Source organism: Dermacentor albipictus, chromosome 5, assembly GCF_038994185.2.
Source record: "Dermacentor albipictus isolate Rhodes 1998 colony chromosome 5, USDA_Dalb.pri_finalv2, whole genome shotgun sequence".
NCBI classification, from domain to species: Eukaryota; Metazoa; Arthropoda; class Arachnida; order Ixodida; family Ixodidae; genus Dermacentor; species Dermacentor albipictus.
Genome location: NC_091825.1, coordinates 68,908,360 through 68,930,818, shown reverse-complemented (window position 1 = coordinate 68,930,818; position 22,459 = coordinate 68,908,360). Strand labels below are relative to the sequence as shown.

General features: G+C 48.1%; 1 protein-coding gene across 1 annotated transcript; it reads left to right on the top strand.

The window, feature by feature from the left end:
- Window positions 1-4: 4 nt before the first annotated feature.
- LOC139060483 (uncharacterized) lies at window positions 5-22,152 on the top strand. Its single transcript, XM_070539624.1, has 6 exons — window positions 5-322; window positions 6,600-6,873; window positions 7,518-7,791; window positions 11,613-11,855; window positions 16,827-17,068; window positions 21,414-22,152. The coding sequence occupies exons 1-6, from the start codon at window positions 28-30 to the stop codon at window positions 21,829-21,831; spliced, it is 1,746 nt and encodes a 581-aa protein (XP_070395725.1). The 5' UTR covers window positions 5-27; the 3' UTR covers window positions 21,832-22,152.
- Window positions 22,153-22,459: the final 307 nt, after the last annotated feature.

The window sequence follows — 22,459 nt, the reverse complement described above, 5'->3', positions numbered from 1 at the left end:
GGAAGCAAGCAATCAAGCAAAACTGCTATGGCGTCTCCAGTCACCAACGTGAAAAAACCCTGCCGCAAGCTTCAATTCTTCGACAGTTTGACCTATAGCATAAGTTCCAGTCAACCTCCCAAGCAGGATCAGCTGGATGGCCTTGCAAACCAGGAGAAAGCTCCCGAAAGCGTGGTTGGCCCTGTGACGAACTGGAAGCAGCCATCACTCATAACAAAGCGACCAGCAGCGCCGGCTCCCACGAATACGTCTGGCCAAACTCATCGGTCCACGGAGGCGGTGAGGATAACGCAGGAATCCCCGACGGTTACAATGCGTTCAGGTACGACGTGAAGCGAGCAAGTAACAGAGTAACTGCATTGGCTGAGTGGTTAAACATTTGTTTGAAACATTCTGTCGTCTTCTCTCCTTCCGTATAAATTGTGCGCCAACTAAGGCTTTTCCTCGATGAAAGGTTGCATGAAGTAACTGTGATGATGCCTTGATATCGCATTTGTTGCAATTTGCCTCTAACACTGGGCTTTCGAACGATAGAAGCCATTGTAAAGAAATCACGATAACGTATTTGTTCCACTTCCTCACGCATTCCGGGCTGCTGGACAATGCATTGCGTGGAACTTGCAGCACAGATCGGTTGATGAAAGTTAGTTGAACAACCATTGTGGACATAGACAATCGTGTTTATAGCTGGACTTTATGAACGTGCCGCGAAATTTTTCTTGCATTCAGTACTTTAGGACTTTGTACTTATATGCATACCCTTAAATTCAGTTAACGTTGTAGTACTCGCCGTGGCTGCGTAGTGGCCGTGGTGTTGGACGACGTGGTCGCGGGTTCGAATCCGGGTCACGGCGAGTGCATTTCGAAGGGGGCAAAATGCAAAAACACCGGTGTACTTAGATTTAGGTGCACGTTATAGAACCCCAGCTGGTCCTAATTGCTCCGGAGTCCCCCACTACGGTGTACCTCATGATTAGATCGTGGTTTTCGCACGTGAACGCGATAACCTAGTTTAAATAACATTTTAGTGCGACATTTGTTAAAAAGAGGTTCTCATATTCTAAATGGTTTGTTTTGTATGAAGTCATCAACCATTTGAAAATGTGCTATGACGCAATAGATTCAAGTAGTTTAACATTAGCCCTTAAGAACATTTAAACGGCATAAAGTTCCTGCACTACCAGTAATTTCTGCCGAGGTTAAGACACAATATTTTATTAGGATAGCAATTATATGGGCACTCCAGGCGCATTTCTGCCGTCGCCGTTGGTGTCGCTGTGAGGTTCCGTATGAGTGAAAGCGCGTGAGGGTGAGCCGGCGAGCGCGGTAAATTTGCGTGCGCGGGCGAGCAACGCGGCCAGGACAAAGGGGTTCCTCGATGTCCTCCTCGCCCGCCGCTCCGTACAGAGTGGAGACAAGCGTGGCGCCTACTACTGCGTTGGCCACGCGAATCGCGGGCGCCGTAGTAGACGCCTTTGGCGGACGCCGTAGGGAAGCGTTGCCGGCGCTCGTGTGTCTTGAAAGCGGTCTGCGACGTGGCCTAAGTGCCCGCCCGCGCGGGCCTCACCTTGAAAGCGATGTGGGATGCTTGCAGAGTGCGCGTAGTGCCGTTCCGCACATCCTCTGCCCCGGGAGCGGACGGAATCACAAACCGAACCTTGAGAAACCTGGATGAGGAATCAATCAAAGCTATCACAAAACTCTTCAACCAATGCTGGGAAAAGGGCAAGCTGCCGGCAGCGTGGAAACACGCAAAGATAACCTTCATACCGAAACCAGGGAAGAGCCTACAAATACAAAATTTGAGACCTATCTCCCTCACGTCATGCCTGGGCAAATTGCTAGAACACGTGATTCTAGGTCGCCTGCAAGAACACATGGACAAGCATGAACTCTTCCCCAGCACAATGTTGGGCTTTAGACAACATCTCTCCACACAAGACCTCATGCTTAGACTATCGGAGGAGGTCATTAACCCTATTCACAGCAAACGAACCAAAGCAATCCTAGCTCTGGATTTAACCAAAGCATTCGACAAAATCAAGCACTAGGCTATCATGGAAGCCCTTTCAAATCTAGGAGTAGGCGAGCGAGCCCACACCTACGTCAAAGCCTTCCTATCCGCTAGAACGGCGGAAATACGCTTCGGGTCACTCACATCTGACCCTTTCACAGTGGGAAGCAGAGGAACGCCGCAAGGATCGGTACTCTCACCCCTCCTTTTCAATGTCGCGCTCATATCCATGGCACAGCTGCTCGAAGTAATACCAAACCTATCGCATTCCCTATACGCAGACGACATTACACTCTGGGTAACCAAAGGGAACGACGGAGAGATCGAGCACCTACTGCAAACTGGAGCATACGTAGTCTCGGAACACGCCAGAAAGATAGGATTATCGTGCTCCCCACAAAAATCTCAACTTCTCGTCATGAGATACAATCCGCGAGGCCATACAAAAACCTCAGTCCCTATAGAAGTATACGTGGACGGCACCCTAGTTCCCGAGGTCCAAACGATCCGGATACTAGCTATGCACCTACAAAGCAACGGCAAAAACACAGTGACTATAAACAAACTTACGGCATGCGTGAACCAAACCAACCGTTTGATCCGACGCATCGCCAACAAACACTTTGGGATGAAGGAAGTGGATCTTCGGCGTCTAATCCAGGCTTTCGTGCTCAGCCGTTTCGTGTACTCCCTCCCATATCTCAACCTGTATAAAGCGGGGAAAGAAAAGGTAAACTGCCTCATAAGACAAACCTACAAGGCGGCGCTCCACCTGCTGAGATACACATCAACCGAGAGACTCCTGAAACTGGGCGTCCACAACACGCTGGACGAACTAGTTGAAGCACACAGAACGGCCCAATACGAAAGATTAACCAAGACACCTGCGGGAAGACACATCCTAAGGAAATTAAGCATCCCGTACGAGAGCACTCAAACAAAAGTCGGGCCCATACCCAGAGACATCTTCAATCGCCTCAGGGTTGACCCAATCCCAAAGAACATGCACCCGGAGTATCACAGCAAACGGAGGCAGGCCCGGGCCAAAGCACTCCAGAAACACTACGCAAACCACGAGGAGGCGGTCTACGTAGACGTAGCCGAACTCGGAGAACGCGACGCTTTCTCCGCAGGGGTAGTAGGAAACGACCTCAAACCTATCACCGCGGTCACCATTTTTGGAAGGCACGCGGAAGAAGCGCAAGAAGCCGCGATAGCAATAGCTATCAAAAATACCGCAGCCAAAATAATTTTCTGCGACTCCAAGACGGCAGTGCGTAATTTTGCCAAAGGCAGAACCCACGAACCGGCGCAACAAATTCTGAAGAAAGTACATTTCACGCCCCGCCAGATCAAAATCATCTGGATCCCTGCGCACTCGTCCCATCCCGGGAACGAAGCGGCTCACAATTTCGCCCGAGGACTCGTCAACCGGGCAGTGAGCCAACCGATCCTGCGAGGAGCAAAAGAGCGCATGATAACCTACCACGAAATTACGCAATACTATAAAAACGAAAGACTCGAATACCCACCCCCTGACAATTCCTTAACCAAAAACCAGCAGGCGACGTGGAGGCAACTCCAAACACACACCTTCCCCAACCCGTACAAACTATCCATAGTCTACCCAGGGACACACTCCCCTGAATGTACGCTATGCGAGGCCGACAAAGCCGATTTAGCACACATCTTGCACGGATGCCCTGAGCGCAAACCTAGAGCCGAATGGCAGCTATCCAACCGAGAGCAGTGGGAGGCTGCGGTGACCAGCTCGGAACCTGCGGTTCAACTGCAGGCCGTGACCTGGGCTTTAGAAGTCGCCGTAAGACACGGTCTGACGGCCACCTCACGAAGCCATCATGACTTGCCACATCTAATCTCATAAATCATTTTCTGTTGACGAATTAAAGTTTTTACCACCACCACCACCTCGTATGCGCTGTGCATTCAAATTTTCGTTCGCGTTGAAGCGACGGATGCACGGAGGTTAATTGCCTCGTGGCTGCTGCCGCGATTCCTAACTCCAGCGTGTTCACAGACAGTTTCTGCTGTCATCGAGTGAGATGTGTTCATGTTTACAAGTGCGTACGCGACACCGTGCTAATTAATGTAGTTAAAACATGTTGACGGGCTAGTTGGTTTGAATCCGTGATAGAATGTGTAAGCGCGACTGAACAAGGCCGTAGAAAGAAGCAAACACAGCGCTGTCTCTGTGTGTCTGTTTCTACGTCCTCGTTGGGTCACGCTTACGCATTCTGTCATTACTAATTTAGTTAGTCAGCGAATGTTTACAAGTTTATATGGCCGAGAAAACTACGACCCTTACTTCGTACAGCTATCCACTAATTTGCTATCGCAATTGGCGCCCCGCCTTTCGAGTGGAACTGAAGATGTTTTCAGAAACGCACCAGCGTCATATTTTCCAATGGAGATATTCGTACATTCAACGTTGCTGACGGAGAACTGCGCCGAAAGGAACACACTCCAGCCATCTGGGTACTTATAGTTACCCTCCTGTTGCAGAAGTCAAGGTGATTTTTGATGTTCTGTTAGTGTGTGGAAGTCAGCTGTTACGCGATGCTTTTTGGTACGCAATCGGCCATAAAAATTTACGGGGCACGGAAGTTCCGTATAAGCTGAATCTCTGCAAAGATTCATCACATAGAGTCGTATTGATGTTTCAATCCTCAGCAGTTTCTTCGGCCTACACAGTGGTCTATTAAATGAGAAGCGGCATGCCTTAACATTGCAGAAATTCATATTTTCATGAGTCTCGAAAGCTTGTCTAACAGAATGTACTGTGTGCACTCTCTTGACCTGCAATGATTAAAAGACATATAGTGCACAGCCTCTGTACCAAGTGTTTGTAATTTATGCACTTGGGATGAGTGCGGCTTTGCCGGAAGGGTGCCTGACAGCTGCATCCTACTGATCAGATGATATCATATTATGGCCTTCGAGTTGACGTGCCTGAAACGATTGGCGGTTGAGAAAACCGACCATGGTGACCATGCAGCCAATGGACTGGTTACACGTGCGCTAAGTCACGCGTGGTTGAGAAATTTTTGTTCTTGCCGTAATGTTCGAGGTAGGCCGCGACGGCATAGCGACCTGCTGGCGCATTCTTAAGTGTAATGTAAGACAACTCCGTGTTTTCGCTAGCCATTATCTTAAGTTTAAGGATAACGCTAATAGGACATGTAAAAGAAACAACAAAATAAGAAAGTTCTCCAGCGTGCGTAAAAGGGCTTCAGACGCACCACGTGGAACATTTCAGATCGTTCGCGGCGCCGCTGTGAATGCGAAATGCCACCTGGCACGACCTCATAGTCCAGTTCGCCAATACGTCGGATGATCTTGTAGGGTCCCAAATAGCGTCGCAATAGTTTCTCACTCAGTCCTCGTTGGCGTATCAGGGTCCAAACCCAAACACGTTCGCCGGGCTGATACTCGACGTAGCGCCGTCGGAGGTAGTAGTGTCGGCTGTCGGCACGCTGCTGGTTCTTGATCCGTAGGCGGGCAAGCTGTCAGGCTTCTTCGGCGCGCTGGAGATAGGTAGCAACATCAAGATTCTCTTCATCAGTGACGTGCGGCAGCATGGCTTCGAGAGTCGTCGTCTGGTTCCTGCCGTCAACCAGCCTGAACGGCGTGATCTGTGTTGTTTCTTGCACCGCCGTGTTTTAAGCAAAGGTTACGTCTGGCAGGACCACGTCCCACATCTTGTGTTCGACATCGACGTACAGTGCTTGCATGTCGGCGACAGTGTAATTCGGGCGCTCCGTAAGGCCATTCGTCTGCGGGTGGTAGACAGTCATCCTCCTGTGGCTTGTCTGGCTGTATTGTAGAATGGCTCGGGTGAGCTCCGCTCTAAAGGCCGTTCCTCTGTCAGGCTGTCGGTGACGAGAACTTCTGGGGCGCCATATCGCAACAGAATGTTCTCGATGAAGAATTTTGCCTCCTCGGCTGCGCTACTTTTCTGCAGAGCTTTCGTTTCACCGGAGCGGGTGAGGTAGTGCGTCACCATGACGATCCACTTATTCCTGGATGTTGACGCAGGAAAGGGTCCCAACAAGTCTATCCCGACCTGCTGAAATGGTTGGGAAGGAGGCTCGATTGGCTGTAGTAATCCTGCTGGCCTTGTCGGTGGTGTCTTGCGTAACTGACAGTCTCGGCATGTCTTGACGTAACGGGTGACGTCGTTGGTCGGGCGCGGCCAGTAATATCTTTCCTGTATTCTCGATAGCGTCCAGAAAAATCCGAGGTGCCCAGCGCTGAAATCGTTATGTAGGGCGTGCAGTACTTATGGACGCAGCGCTGAGGGAAGCGGGCGCGTCCAGCGCTGAGCGAAAAGATTTGTTAGGCGGTGAAAAGCGGTCACCGGAAAAAGATATACAAGCACACGTGTCAATATTCTGATACTCAGTTTCTATCTATTCAGTGTATCTATCTAGCATCACGGCGTAGGATGCTAGATAGATACACTGAAAACGCCTGTAGATCGAACAGAACGCTTCGCATTAAAAAATGTGGGGTTCATATCAGTATATTTTAAGCGTTTTCTCTTTGCCACGAATCTAATGCCCAGATCAATATGCGAGAAACACAAGGGTCTCTGCCAACATGGCTGTCATAAGCGCTTCGTCGTCATCGTCATCTACGGAGACGTCCTCATCGGGAAGTACGCTGAGCAGTCAGTCGACCACCACTTTCGAGTCGTCCTCCAGCACTACGACAAAAGACGGCAACCTGGCCATTGTGCAGTTCCCTGGTTCACCCGTCATCGGCAACAGCTTAGAGCCGATCGCAGAACCCGTGCTCCCCGCCGGCGATACCACCGCGGCCCAGGAGGAGCTACCGCTGTAAGCCGATTTTATTCATAGCGTATATGTGTACCCTCAGCTGCAGATAATTCTAGATCACATCCGGGGCCCAGCGGCGCAGTCGAGCAGTGGGAAATGTTACGGTGCCCACCTTTTTATTACCGGAGCCTAGAATCAATTTCTGTTTGCAGAAACTGCACCACTACACTGCTAGCGCCACTCACTTAATGATCGGTGCACGTTTGAAGAACTACATGTTGCCTACGTAAATACGTGGACGGCTGCACTAGGGTGTCTCTCATAGCACAGGTGTCTCTTTAGGACTTCAAAAGCACCCGTTCACTCAAACATGATTCAAACGCCACTAGCATGCCTGGCTCACTATCTTTTTGTTTTCATGCATCTCCCGAGAATGCCGCATCTGCGATTTATTACTACACCAGGTTGCGATGCCAGACCCTACACGTTCTACTATACTGAGCAGCTGAGGAATTAATTCTGCTTCCCTGTACAAGATGCCGGGCCCATATACGGTCTAATCCAAGTATTTCTGAACTTTTGAAGATTTTAGTGTTACAACATACTGGTCGTGCTTAGGGCCATCTCTGCGCGACGCGCTAAAGGAAAGCAAGCGTTGCCTAGTGTTTGTAAGACAAAGTTCTGTTTTGTTCTGCGCATGGTAGTTCTGCGTCACCGTACATTTGGAATCAAGGACACTTGATGCACCGGCTGCTGCCATGCCGCAGAGAGTGGATGCCAGTGGTCGGAGCAGTTTTGTTGACCGCGATCCTGGTGGCGTCTGCCATCTCCGCTGCGTCGAGGGTGAACGGAATCGTGCTGATGACATCGGCGGTCATCGAACATGCTGAACCGACGCCTCATCTTGTCTTCCCCATCGACAACGTCGCGGCTGGACTCGTGGTCACAAGTCCGGTGCTAACAATAGGGAAGGAAGGGGTACGCGCATGGTAAAAGTAATACCACATTGACAACATATATGTTCTTCTTTGTTATGACGTGAGGTATTTAATGCGAAGGACACGACGAAGCTTAATTATTCAAAATTTATTTTTGACCTGCAGGATAAGTTCCTGTCCCATCCTTATGCTGTCATATACGACTGCCTGTAATAGTCCTTATGCCGTACGTCTTCCATTCAGGGCGTTGCCGACTTATTCACGGATACCAACGCTTAGGGCGGTGGGCTGTAGACTTTAAACTATAGAAACGGGTATCGAAATCACCAACGTACATAGTTGAACACACTGATGGCGCGAATGCAGATGTAAAAAGACCTTGACAAACTGTGCTCTTGTAAGCTATTGTTGGAAAACATTCAAGTTCCTCCAGATTTCTCTAGCGTCCAGCTCAACCCGCCTGATTCTGTTGCCTATGCTTGAAAGCTCACCACAATCTTAGCGAGGCGGCTACCATTGTTCACCTTTGCATGAACTACTCTGTTAAGTGCACATTTGCGTGAACTCCTGTTTACATTTAAACACTGAAGTTTAAAGTTGATTCAATAATAGGAAGAATAGACAGGAAATGTTGTACAAGATATCTGGATCCTTAGCTGAAAGCTAGTTGGAATTCATGCTAGTTATTATTGACAAGCACAACGGCATGATATAGCAAATCATAAAGGAATCATATCCACATAAACATTCATTTATAAACAGAAGGCAGGGTACTTGTAATAGCTACGAGAAACCTACAGAAAGGAATTCATGATTATACCGATACAGTGCCAGCGAGAAAAACAAATAAATACACCAGCGAAATGAATACCCTATACAGGTAATAGTAGTGAGCGAATATGGAATTTCAATGGTATTAAAAAAAATTTGCCTTGTTTTCCTTCCGATGGGGTGTTGTTCCATATGAGTGCTCTAGTGCTGCTTAGCGTCCTCCTTCCATATACATTATGAATTTTTGGCAAGAGAAAATTTCCCTTGAGTGCACTGCGTGTATTGTTTCTGGAGCATGAAAGTGTTTGATAAACTCGAAGGGTTATTAGTGGTTATACTGTTTTGAGTATTTATTGTGTTCAAAAATTCAGTAATAAATGAAAAGACTGTATATATACACTTTGAAAGAGGGGCAATGATTTAGCATTGTAATCAGAAAAAGTCATTAAATCGAATTGCCCTTTTCTGAAGACGTATAGTTGGTTCTACGTATGAAACGTACGTGTGACCCCAAGATGCAGTGCAGTAGGATAGATGGCTATGGAATGTGGTCAATTGCTTTCAAAGTGGCAGTATCGAAGTAATAACGGCATTTGTAAAAAATAAAACAGGCTCTGCTTTAATTTTTTTTACGGAGCGATGCAATGTGAGGTTTCCAATGAAGATGCTCATCTAATGTGACACCCAAATGTTAATTTGGACTCCCCCGCTCAAGTATATTATGGTTTAGAGAAAGCAAATTACATTCTCTTAGGGGTGCTTTGCATGAAGAAGCAAATAGAATATATTTAGTTTTGTTGGAATTTAGAGTTAGCTTATTTGACGTAAGGCACCGGTTAACGTTGAGAAGTTCAATAATAGCCGCTTGGAATGTTTTGTCTGAGGTGTGTAGCACGCAACGTAAAACTTTGTGGTCTACATACACTACAGAAGAGAAATTCTTTAAGGCATTATGAAGATCGTTTACAAATTAAGAAAAAAAAATGCTGGTCCCAGTACTGAGCGTTGTGGGACCTCTGTAAGAATGTCAGAAAGGTCGGACTTGGTATCTGCAATGGCGACTTATTGTTTTCTGTTATTTTCTGTTATTGTAGAAAAATTTAAGAGCTGGACCTCGAAAGCCGTAGCCGTAGCATCAGTATACAATAATCCACCGTCTCAAACACTTTTTGGAAGTCTAGAAATATGCCTGGGATACTTTTGTTGTTGTTCAAGTGGGAATTCATATAGTCACACTATGATAATACTGCTGTATTTGTCGCTATTTTAGCTCAAAAACCATGCTTTCAGTAAGACAAAATGGATTCACGTTGAAGAAATTAAGTGATACGTTTAGCGATAAGTTTTTGAAAGACGGTGTATAGGCAAGTTAATACAGATAAGTCAATAAACATTCGCAATTTTGCATCGGAGTTGCTCTGTTCTTGCTTGGCGCACGATAAATTACCTCTACAACAAAGCATAGAGAATTTACAACAAGCATAGTGCTCAAAAATAGTGCAACACCCCAAAGACCTCAAGACCTCCTCAAGACCTCAAAAATAGTGCAATACCACCACCCCTATTTACCGTACTTCAAGGTTTGGAAAATAATGAATATCTGGGTGTATAGTGCAATTCGTCTGAAGGCAGCCATGTTTCTGAGGTTCAATAACACCCAACGGGAAAGTATGCAATGACATACTTTGCTGTGCGTAAACACGAACATTAAATTGCAGTACACGTTGCATATGATAAAAATAACTATAACTTTATTCATTGTATTTAGCGTTTCAACATTTCAATAACTGTTTTGTTATATCTTTGCCCCTTTGCGTAGATCGCATCATTTGCTTTGGATCTTCAGTTTTCAATGCGTGTAAACTGCAGTCATAAATAAATCTGCTTTTGGCTACGGGGCCTTATACTTGAGGACCTTCAGAGTTTAGTACAATGCCTCAGCACACCTTAACGGTAAGGTTGTTTTAAATTTTCTGTAGGGAAGTTTGCAGATTCGCCGTAGAGGCGAATAATTTCTTCCGAGGAGAAAGTAATAGAGAAGGGCATAAGATAAGATTAGCAGTTCTGTAGGTCATATAAATTACAAGAAACACTTACTTACTGACAAGCACACATGGTCTCATTCGCACACTGACGGCCATCAACAGGTCTTCCTCGACGAACGTGGGCCATCGCTATTACAACGCTAGCGGGACAAGGAGCGCTGGCAGCGGGAATGGCGCGCGGGCTTTCAAAAAAGTTAACGTTTTGTGGTGCCGCTCGCTTCGTCATTTCAACCGCACCGCGAATAAAGAATTGGATTGCGCAGGCGAAGATTTCGCGTTTGAAGTCAGCCTGCTCACCCCTCGGTCTCGGACTCGTTGCTGATGGCCTGCAATGTGAGGCCCGAGGGTTGCCTAAGAGCTCGGCCGTGCGGGCAGCCATGCGCTGCCACAGTCGGGCCGAAGTAAGAGACGCACTCTTCTCCTATTCCCGGCCTGCTCTTATACCAGGCCAGCTGAATCACGTGACCTCCTACATTGGGCACGCGGCAAGGTGGCGCGAAGGAAGCCTATAGCTTTCTGGGCTCCCACCGGCATGCTTATCCTCGCACCGCGGCACATCTCATGACCATCAACTTACGGCACCCGGGCCACTCTTTGCGAAATTGTACCTGAAGGATCCCCATAACCGCTATCACAACAAAACTTCATCTTATTACACCTTTTTGCATTGTGTAAGTAAAAACATCACACAGCAATGTGCTCGCTAAATAAAGCTAGCCTGCGAAAACTTAGGTTTCGTTTTAACCAAGGTGAACTAAGTGCGAGCCTTCGTGCCATACTTCTAGCATTCACTATCCTGAAAATTTGCACACAAACACAAACACACACACACACACACACACACACACACACACACACGCACACGCACACACGCACACACACACAAACACACACACACACACACACACACACACACACACACACACATATATATATATATATATATATATATATATATATATATATATATATATATATATATATATATATATATATATATATATATATATATATATATAAATCCTTGAAACCTTCATTCTTACAGCAGCCGATTGGCCCCGATGGTTTCGACGTCAACGTTGGTGACATGGGTGGTAGAAAAACCGGTGCACGAAACGGGTCAAGCCGCAGTGCACGGAAGATCAACGGGACTGCAGGTGCTTGGACCACTGATCGTGCTTCAAAAGTGACATCTGTTGGCCCTATGATTCCAGGCGACGCAGGCGACAAAAACCGAGCTGGCACCGAGACATTGGAAGATATTATGGCCTTACCCTTTCGACTTCCGGTAAGAGGATGCGGCACTTTGTGTCCTGTGTGCGTCGTTTCTCACTAAGCTCACTTAAGTGGCAATGCTTTCGGCAATTTTGGGTCTAAATAAGCAAAAGAAAAATAATTTGACTGTGTATCGAAAGAGAGGTGGTATCCGCGCTATGCCTCGATACTCCGCGTACTGAGGCTAGCGCACGCCTGCTTGTCAACCATGGTTCCGATCAAGCTCTGGCAAACAATGGACCGCCAAGAATGACCACGTGTACCATTGTAAACCATTTGTCAACGTGGAGCAGGTCATCTAGCTTTAGCTCACATCACTGAGGGACCGCTCGCTAAGTAAAGAGCCGTTCAGGACTTAACGGCTGAGGTGCGGACGGTAGCGGTGTTTGCCGCGGCACCATAACCACGTGCACAAGATCAGTAGCGGTCATGGAGACTTCCGGGCTCCCCGGTGGCTTGGGGCCAACGATGTTCGCGCCACGACCTTGGCGATGTCGACTGCAGCTCACGTGACTGGCCCGATGGTGGTGATAACGCCGTCGCCTCCCGCACGCACTCCATGTGACTAAGGTCTCCCGCTCTTTCCAGAAAGCGAGCTGGCGCGCGTCTTTACCGTAGCGAAGCTTTGCCGTGCGAGCGGCCACCCTGTGGCACGAGGTTTCTCACGACTGGTAATGACGTGCTATTACGATCAAACGGGAACAATGTCGGAGATGAATCTGGGCACACTTATTAGCAATCAAGGGCATTTCTGAAAAGAGGGTCTCTTCTGTGTATTATGCTTCTGCATGTGCAGTATCTAGGCAAAACCGTCAAGCGAGCATAGGACGCAGCTTCGCGATTCGTTGCCCGCAGAAACGCTGCGAAAACAATGTTTTAGAAGTGGTTGAGTGGCCTGGCAAAGTAACGGCCTCTGCGAGTGGTCTAAGTCGATGAGTCCGTTCGCTCTGCAAGTATCCTAAAAAGCTGAATTTTGGAGGCGATGAGAGAGAATGAGCTGTTGTTATAGGCGATGTTTTAGCATCTCATTGTTGTTTTATAGCCATACCCCTTTCGCAGTAACGGTTAGTTACTTCGCGGAGCGCAGCTGCGTCAGCAGCAACGACCAGTTCAATACACCACGGAGGAGCGCGCTGTTTGGGTCTCAAGGCTGTGAAAAAAGAAGTATGTTTTGTGAAGTGCGAAACATTGAAGCGGCGAAACAAATCTTTTCAAAGACATAGAAAGCCGAAGCTTGCAATACCTATGCTGTGAAGTGTTTCGACCACGGGCAGAGCACTTGGAAAAATTATATCCACGTGCGGCGGGGCGACTGGGCCGTCTTAAACGGTGTGAATGGATTGGATTATTGCAGCTATCGATACCTATAGGAGGCATGTAGCGAGTGTTAATCACTTCCTTTTCCCCACTCCGAGAAAGCCCAGTTTGCCTCGCCTTGGGGGTCATTGTCCCTTGTTCGCCCGAGGGGGGCGCCACCATAGCCCCCCTCCATTCTAAACCTGTCAAAACGGGTATTCCTTGTCTCCGTTAAACCAACCTCCCAACAAGTGGTGACCCGGACGTCATGTCTTGTGGAAGCGTCACCTTAGGCCACCTTGAGTACTGGTCAACACACGTGAGGAGATACCTGAAACCTTGGCAGAGCAGAAAAAAGTCCCACCAAATCTAAATGCACGTGATCGAAATGACGCTCTGGTGGTCGAAACGGCTGCACGCTGAAGGTGTTTGCGGTGTCACTTTCACGGATTGATAGGCTTGGCAGCTTCTTGCCCAGCTTCAAGCATCTTTGTTGAAAGCTGGCCAGATGAGGTGGCACGCGATAAGCATCTGTGTCGTTCTGATGCCTAGGTGGCTTAGTCCGTGCAGCGAATCGAGTATTGGCCGCCGAAAGTGATGGGGCACGAACGGGCGAGGAGCTGCCTGCGATGTGTCGCACGTGACCAATCTATTGTCTAGGGAAGTGACACCTCCGCAAGCTGGAGATTCGAGCCTTTTCGCCGCAATTGGCGCAGCTCGAATTCGTTTTGCTGGGCGGGGGCTAGAGCTTCGAAATCGGCAGGAACAGCAGGCACAGCGCCGATCCGCGGCAGTGCATCAGCGGACTGATTTGGCGGATGTCCGTAGAAAATTCAGAGATAAAGGAAAGTTGCCGAACCTCAAGTTCTAAAAATAGGAATTGTTGTTTTTGGAAACGAAGGTTAAGGGCTTGTGGTCGGTCAAAATGTAAAAGCTACAGCATTCTAGAAAAAAATAAAGGGAATGCTTGACAGCGCAATATATGGCCTACATCTCCCTCCTGAAAGTGCTCTAGGGAGCTTCGGTAAGTTTGTGGAGCTTTCATAAGAAGCCCAGTGGCTTCCAATCTGCGTCATCGTGCTGCTGCAGTACTGCACTCATTGCCGTGGTCGACGCGTCTATGATAAGGCGAGTGGGCGCGTCGGGAAGCGGGTGAATCAGCAACACCGAAGTCGCCAACCGCGTTTTTTTTTTCTGGCAGGAGTGTTCATGCTCGAGAACCAGTGGAATGTAGGCAATTTTTTTGAACTCCCGATACAGTAGGTCGGTAAGCGGCTGTACAACTTGCGCACAGGATGGTATAAAGTGCCTGTGAAAATTTATCAGCCCCTGAAACTCCCGCAACTTTCGGAAAGAAGTTTGAAACGGAAAGTGCTCGATTGCCGGCATCCGTGATTCTAATGACTTGGTGCCTTATAGTGAAATTCGATGGCCGAGAAAATCCAGGGTTTCAACTGCAAAAATACATTTCTGAGGCTTTAGGTCCAAGCCATGTTCATCCAGTCACTCAAATAGAAGGCGAAGGTGCTCTTTGTGCTCTTCATCTATGCGACTTGCAACGATAATGTCGTCATGGTAGACGAAAATGAAAAGAAGTCCGCGCGTAACCTCGTGCATGAACTTTGAAAAGTTTGCGCCGCATTATTCAAACCGTAGGGCATACGGAGAAACTCAAATAGGCGAAATGGAGCAGTTATTTTTGTATTTGGAGTGTCGATGGGTTCGACAGGAAATTGGTAGTACGCGCTCATCAAATCGATCTCGCTGTATATTTTGGTTCCTGCGAGACGAGCGCCGAGGTCCTGTATATGGGCAAGGGGATTCTGATCCGGAGTAGTGATGACACTCAAAGCTCGGTAATCACCAGAAGGCTGTCAGTCGCCACTGTCCTGATTTGGAATCAGATGGAAAGGTGAAGACCAATTGCTAGACCTAAAGACGAATAACGCCGGGCTGAAGCATGTGTTCGAAGTCACGGCGGGCGACTTTCAACCTCCGTCCAGCGAGCCTCCGTGGCGGGGTGGTGACAGGTTTGTCGGTGGTGGTGACATGATGCGTCACCTCGTCTTTCACGGGCAGCGCATCGTTTCGGGGCTTCGCGAGTTGCGGGTACTCAGCAAGTACCTTGTCGTACGTTGAGACTGGCCGAAACAGTATCGGAAGCATTCGTTGCTACGTGGGTGTGGCGGTGCGGTCGCTCTTTGCGCATAGGTACTGAGTCCGACAATTCCAAAGGTCACCTTTTTCTCCCCTGGCGAGGCTGCTCGGCAGGCGCCTTCATAACACCTCGGATACCACCCACATAGCAACGGCATGGTCGAGCGTCTCCACCGACAACTGAAGGCGTCATTGAGCGCCACGCTCGGCAGACAGCACTGGTTGGAAATGCTACCCCTAGTACTGCTGGGGCTGCGAAAAACAATAAAGGATGACGTCCGAGTCAGTGAAGCCGACATGCTCTATGGGTCAGCAATCGGCGTTCCGGACCAGTTTTTCGGCACTCAGCAAGGCACTCCGCCAGCGACCGCGCAGCAATTAGGGAGACCACATCTCTGGCTCAACCAGCTTCGACCTACATACTCACGGATCGCCCGCCGGCAGCCTGTGTTTAGTTTTCCGTCAATGGACACAATCACGCATGTCTTTCTGTGGGGCGCCTCTATTAGTCCACCACTGACTTCTTCCTATGAAGGGCCGATCCGTGTGGTTTCGCGTTCAGAGCAAACCTTGAAGGTCGACGTCCGTGGCAAATAAGATACAGTGTCGTGTCACTGCGTGAAATCAGCCTATCCCTGAACATTAACTCTTCATTCCTTACGCCATTCACACGTAAGCCTTCGGCATTCTAGGGGGGGGGGAGGAGGAAGCTCTCGTAGGGACCGTCCGTCACGTCGCTGTCCCCACTCCTCCGAAATTCAGTTTGTCTCGCCGTCGGGGTCATTGCCCCCTGCTCGCCCTACGCGATCGCCTCCATAGCCACTCGGCAAACCTGGTTTTACTTTTGAATAAAGCCAGTCGACTTTAAGTTCTCAAGCTGTCAAAATGTGCATTCCTTGGCTCGGCTAAATCGAGCTGCCAATAGGTACAAAGATGCTGCGAACACGCTAGACCTAAGAATGCGGCTAATATAACGCTTCCGCTGCTGCCTGTGGAACGTTTTTTACAGACTAATTGTTGATACGGGCCCTTATTATACCATGCAGGAGTCTGCTTTCTGCAACGTGATGTTGTACAACTATTGGGTTTACAAAAGGTGGCCTGGCAATTTTAGTTAAATATTTTCCGTCGAAAGAGCTGAAACGCGATGTGTTCATATAACTCTGACGTAGAAACTGCGTACGCACTTTTCGATATTAGGTAAAGCAGGTAAGCGTCAGGCGTTGCTTCTTTTTACCCTTCACTCATAAGCCCCAAGATGCTCACTAAAACAAAATATTTAGTCTAATTCTCTCCACTGAAAAATATACACGATGATGCCATGGAGTTTCAAAAAGAGCACGCGGCTGACTAGAGTGCCTTACACGAAGCTTCGAAGCTGTTTGTACAATTTATTTACTTCCGAGTCCCCACTCTGTGTGCTTCTGTATAGACAAAAATAACTACTAATTGATTGATTGAAAGCCATCACAACAGCTGCAGATGTGAAATCTTATCTTGTACATGATCTCGTCGTCATCGTCCCTCGCAGGCTCAGCGCCCTTGCACTGATGCGCTCTTCACGATTTGCCGCAAGAGCCGCCGGGAGTATCGGTACAGCCGCACGGCGAACGCTTGCGTCGAAGCCGGCGCTGGGGACGCGGCTCGGCTGCATGTGTGCAACCGCAGCCCCAACCGGTTTGCCTCTGTGCAAGTCTGCGAGAAGCGGTGCGTCTTCAGCGAGAGACCCAGTGACTCCTGCATGGAGCTGCCGCTCTTCGCAGCGTGTGCAAGGTATGAACTTAAGCGTGGATCAGAAGAGATGGGGCAAATCCATAATAGCGATACATTGTCAAAAAAAGGGAAAAATTCGGCAAAATCAATCTCGCGATTACTGCCGATGGTGGTGCAATTGCCGATGGTCCTACCGTCGAAATGACTTGTGTACGAGGTGGGTACTGCAGCGGAAATTCTCTTTCGCACTTCGATGGTGGTATGATGATGATGATTTATTGGCATCCCCTTGGGAACGGGGCGTTGACAAGTCGTTACCTAACCTGTTGGAGGTAATCAGGTATGCTACAAAAGTTTCTTTTTTTTTAATGCGAGGGTTAATGCCTCAGGGCATACAGAAGTATACATGTTTTTCATTCTAGCATGTTAGTATACATCTCTTTAACCTCATTTCTCTTCCTCAAAAGAGATATACCTTGTTGCGGATGCTTGTTACGGATCCGGTCGTATCAATCTCTTCTCTGCATTTTCCCCACCAGTATTCTAAACGTCTCTTGCTTATCTTGACTGCTGAATAGTTTATGCTTCCATTCATTTTAAATGCAGGCGCTTCTGGAAGGTGCACGTTATGTAAGGGTGACACTGGGTGAGTCCCTTCGCATTCGGTTAGGACGTCCTGAGTGGTCTCCAAATTTTTGCTGCAGCATACACATGCCTAACTTTGTTGGAAATATTTACACCGGTATGTTTCTGTGGTTACGCAGCCAGCTCGAGCCTCGAATAGCAAGACACTGCCCTTTGCTTTACCGCTGGATGGCGCCGAGTGTTCCTTAGGAACACGTAAAGACTCCCCCCGGAAACTCTGCGAAGTACCAAAAGAATGCTAACGCGTCAGGAAATTAAAGACAGTTAAAGTCGAAATGCAAGCATTCTTCTTAATTACTTAGTCCAGTGTCGTAATGTTTCAGGACTGCCCGGATATGTAATACAAGGGTAGGTGCAGCCATGCAACAGGCCTGCAAAAGGTTGCTAGCTAAGCATCTGCTACATTGATAGGCTTACTGGTTGAGCTAATGTATGATGTGTAATGGGTGCACTCGTGCTATGTTTTGGACGGCCACAGTTCACGCCCAAGCTGGTCAGATATTGTAAACTGTAGGCATTGCCGTCTTTGCAACACGCTGCACGTGTCTCAAGACGTTCTAGCGTTCTCACCCTGAACAAATTGGCAACGAATAAGCGGCGATACCCTGAGAGCACGACGGCGGGAACGTGCCGCGACTGTCCCTATAATTGCTATCTCAATAAAAGGAGAAACACATAGGACTGTGGCCACCCTAAGTAAACCTTACATAAGCAAAAGATAGACACTTCGACAAACAGGCATTGAGCACGCAGCGTTTGATCTGCATCTGAGTGCAAGCTTTAAGAAATTCGAATTCTCTCGAGAAATGGCGACCGACTTGGGCGTGTTTCGATGCAATTATTCTACCGGCTCCGATTTCCCTGCCGGTTTCCCCTTTCTTCTCGGGCGGGCGTCCATGGACGCCTGTGTTAACAGTTTAAAGCAGTGTCCCATTTTTCTTGCGGCTAAAGAAGGTGGCGATGCTGATCTACTACAGCGATTTATTTGCTTTCTCACTCACCAGTCGTGCCTTGCCCCGCCCTGGTGATAACCTACTCAGCTCTAATCAAATAAACGACAAACCACGAAAGGAGAAAGTATTGGTGCAGAATTTTTGCACTATATAATCTGCTACGATCATGCATATAAAGCAAACAGATGACGAAGAAAGAGAAAGCCTAAAGTAAATATATTTTTAATTGATAATTAAGAGTGCTTTCGCCTCACTTGTCATGAGGGCGATCCTTGACGGTCTCATTTCTAATCTTGTACACATGCATAAATATCTAAGAAAGTTGACGGGAAGACGGCTGCCGCGGTAGCTTGATATTAAAGAACCATATGCGTCATGCGGTTGATGTAGGTTTGATTTCGATCTGCAGCAATTTAACTTTCCGCCCACTTTCACTTTACCTTTTTCTTAGTAATCCTACATTTGAGTTAAACATGACAATTTATCTCGTCTGTTTATTTTTCTGGATTCATTGTGGTATTCGATTTATAAATGCTAACTAGAAAGCAATCAGACATGTCGGTTACCTATAACTCTCCTTCTCCATGCTTCCATAATACTTGTATATATTTTTATATAACCTCTCCCAGATTCGTGCAGCAGTGAAAATATAAAGGATGCAAAAAAGTTACGAACGACTGAATAAATAAACGGCTCGTCGTCCGTTGACACACACACACACACACACACACACACACACACACACACACACACACACACACACACACACACACACACACACACACATATATATATATATATATATATATATATATATGTGTGTGTGTGTGTGTGTGTGTGTGTGTGTTTGTGTGTGTGTGTTTGTGTGTGTTGTTTTTTGTCCACTTTCATTTCTATAAGTTCATTATTTCTTTATTTCATTTATCAAGTATAAGTAATTTTCCCTCTGTTGTCCTTGATGTCTTCGTTGGCTTCTTATGATATAACTAATAAAACTCGGGTGCCTCGGTTCTCGTTATTAGATAACAAGTGTCTGGAATCCGGCAGCATTGACTCCTTCAGGTAGCACGTGGGGGTTTATTGATCGGTTGGCTCTACTAAAAAGAGATCAGGTAGTCGTGACGCCTGCAGCAGAAAGGATGTTCCACATCCGCCGGCAAGGTTTATGAGGGGTGGCGCTGGCTAACACTCCCAGGGTTAGTTCTTGTAGTAACACATAAATACCGAAGAAAGTGAATGGGAAGTGGGTGATTGCAAATAGTTCAGGAAAAATTGTTGCCGATTTCAAAGAACTCAATCTCACCTTGGAGACCTTTCCTAAATGCGTGTTGGCCAGAAGAAAAATAACCGCCGTTTTTTTTTCATCAGGCCCTGTAAGCATTGAATCAATAAAGATACGTGCTTTGAAGTTTGCAGTTTCGGGGTCATTAGTGCCCTCTTCCGCTTGCACACGCAGTGTCAAACCCTTTCCTAAACAGTGCAGCTTTTTAAGACGTAAGCCTTTAGGGGATCATGAGTGTCCGTGCAGTCCATGGTGGGCGCAGGAAAGCGCTGATCAATCACAACCGGTGACGCCTGTCACAGCGCTTGATGGATGACCTTTGGTGAACAATGGGCGATCAATCAAAGTTGAAAGGTGGCCTTAGGTGAACTGTGGGTGATCCATCAAAGTTTACAGGTGGTTCCGAATGAACAATGGGTGAGTCAGTCGGATGTCTCCGAAGGGCACGGGCACTGCGCCCTCCGAAACCATACCTTACTCGCGTCCATGGCGGCGTCCGTTCGCAGAACAGTTCAGACAGCAGCAACAGAGACAGCCATAGACAGGATTTCGCCTATCGCAGTTTAGCTCAGCAAAGTGCCCATAGCTTTTTAGAGCGCAGCTCTTTGGCGTCCGTTCCTGGGTTTCGCGTCGTCGTCGGCGTTGTCGTCGGCCTCGTAACCAGCTCCGCCCCCCTTTCATCCCCCCAGCGCTAGCAGCGACCGACTGATACCGCTGGATGCCGCTGACGCCGCTAGAGAGTCAAGATAACGTGACTGCATAGAACACCGTCGCCGCCATGCAGAAAGAGGAGGAAAGGGTCCCCCCCCCCCCGTTCTTGTGTGGCGTATAGGGTGCTCTTCAGTTGCCGACGCGCCGGTTATTTCACGTAGGCCCCGGCACGTCGACGAATACGTGACCACCTTCCCACGGCTAGACCTGGTTCTTAGCGCTGCGGAAGCGAGGGTATCATATTTTTTGTGTCGGCATCGGCGGCGTTGTCCCTGAAACCAACTCCGCAGCTGGGGTTGACTCACTATCGGCGTCAGCGGCATCAGTCAGTCGCTGCTATCTCTTCCCTCCTCCCTTTATCGTGTTGTCCGCTTGCTGCGCGCGCTTCTGCCCCCATCGTTTGCCGCTGGGTGTACACGCCGCCCCCCTCCCCCCTCTTCCTGCGAGTCTCCGGTTGTCAAAGCGCCGGCTCGAACTTAATTCCTTTCTTCGCTCCTCCTCCAATGCAACCCCTGTGCGGTGGCAATCAGAGAGCCAGATCGGTGGCGGCGGATCTGTATATGTGCACCGCCCGAGCCGACATTTTTCTCCGACCACAAAGCTTCCTTCATGACTGTCAAGAACTGTTAGTGGAGTCTTTGTTAAAGGAATACGTGTGAAAAATAAAAAAAAAATTCTGTGATAGCGCATACATGTGTTGCTCGATTTCTTTGCCTCAATCTATCGAAAAGGTGAAACAGCTTATTTGCTGCGCTCAAATTTCGCATTAGAAAGTAACGTAATCGTCGGTAATTTTTTTTCTGTCTTTTCGCAGGCAAGACGTGAAGAACGGATGGTGGTTCTTCGACGGCAGGTCTTGCCTGCGTTGGGACTTCCCAAGGGGAGGGTGTCCGGCAAACAGCGGCGTCGTGGCCGTCTTCTCGACGGAGGCCGAGTGCGTTTGGCGTTGCACGAACCCGCGCTACCCGCCTTGTCGCAAGCCCGCTTCGGCGCCGTGCGGCGACGCGTTCCTGAAGTTTCCGGCGTTCGCCGACGTGTCGGCGGAAGAGGGCCGAGTGCGCTGTCTCACGACGCCGGGGTCCCGGCCGCGGTCGCGGCGCTGTCTCGCCGGCTCGAACCGCTACCGCTCCAAGGCTGCTTGTGAACAGTCTTGCGGGAGGCGCACTCGCTTGACCACCACAACGATGCCGAACAGAATATGGAGGGGAAAAGGCTCTTCCGGAACGGTTTAGTTCCCTCCGCGTATAAAGAATTCGATTTTGCGACGAGGCTGTAGTGCCGATCATGCTTGCAGCCTTAGTTTGTAGACATTAATTTTGAATAGAACTTGATGATCTTTTTTCAGGATGATAATAACGATGCCTAGCGATTTATAGTGTGCGTGGTGGACAATACGGAACAAGGGTTGTAGTCGAAGCAACGTGTATGGGAAAACTTTGTTGTAACTCGTCTGCCGCAATGTTGGAGATGTACCCATGTGTGGAAAAGCTTTTTTTGTTTTCATAATGTGGCAAACTCGTCTTGTCAAAAAAATATAATCTGGGAATATTCAAGCGGATAGTTCGGTGTTTTGATGGAGCTAATAGATAGGGAAATTATGCGAACAACTGATACGCCTGACACACAGGCATAACTAAAGTCCTTTCCAGTAAACCCCTTTTGATACTCTGAAGGACCCTTTACAGAAAGGAGTTGCGCCGATGACACACGGCACCGCACTGAACTTCTTTTGGTAGTTCTTCAGATGAACGCCGCAAGAAAAATAGCGCTGGCTGGTAAAGCCACTAGAGAGAAAACATTCCTAAAAACCTGCGCATTTAATTACACTTAGCTACTGTAGAACCTAAAAATACATTTTTT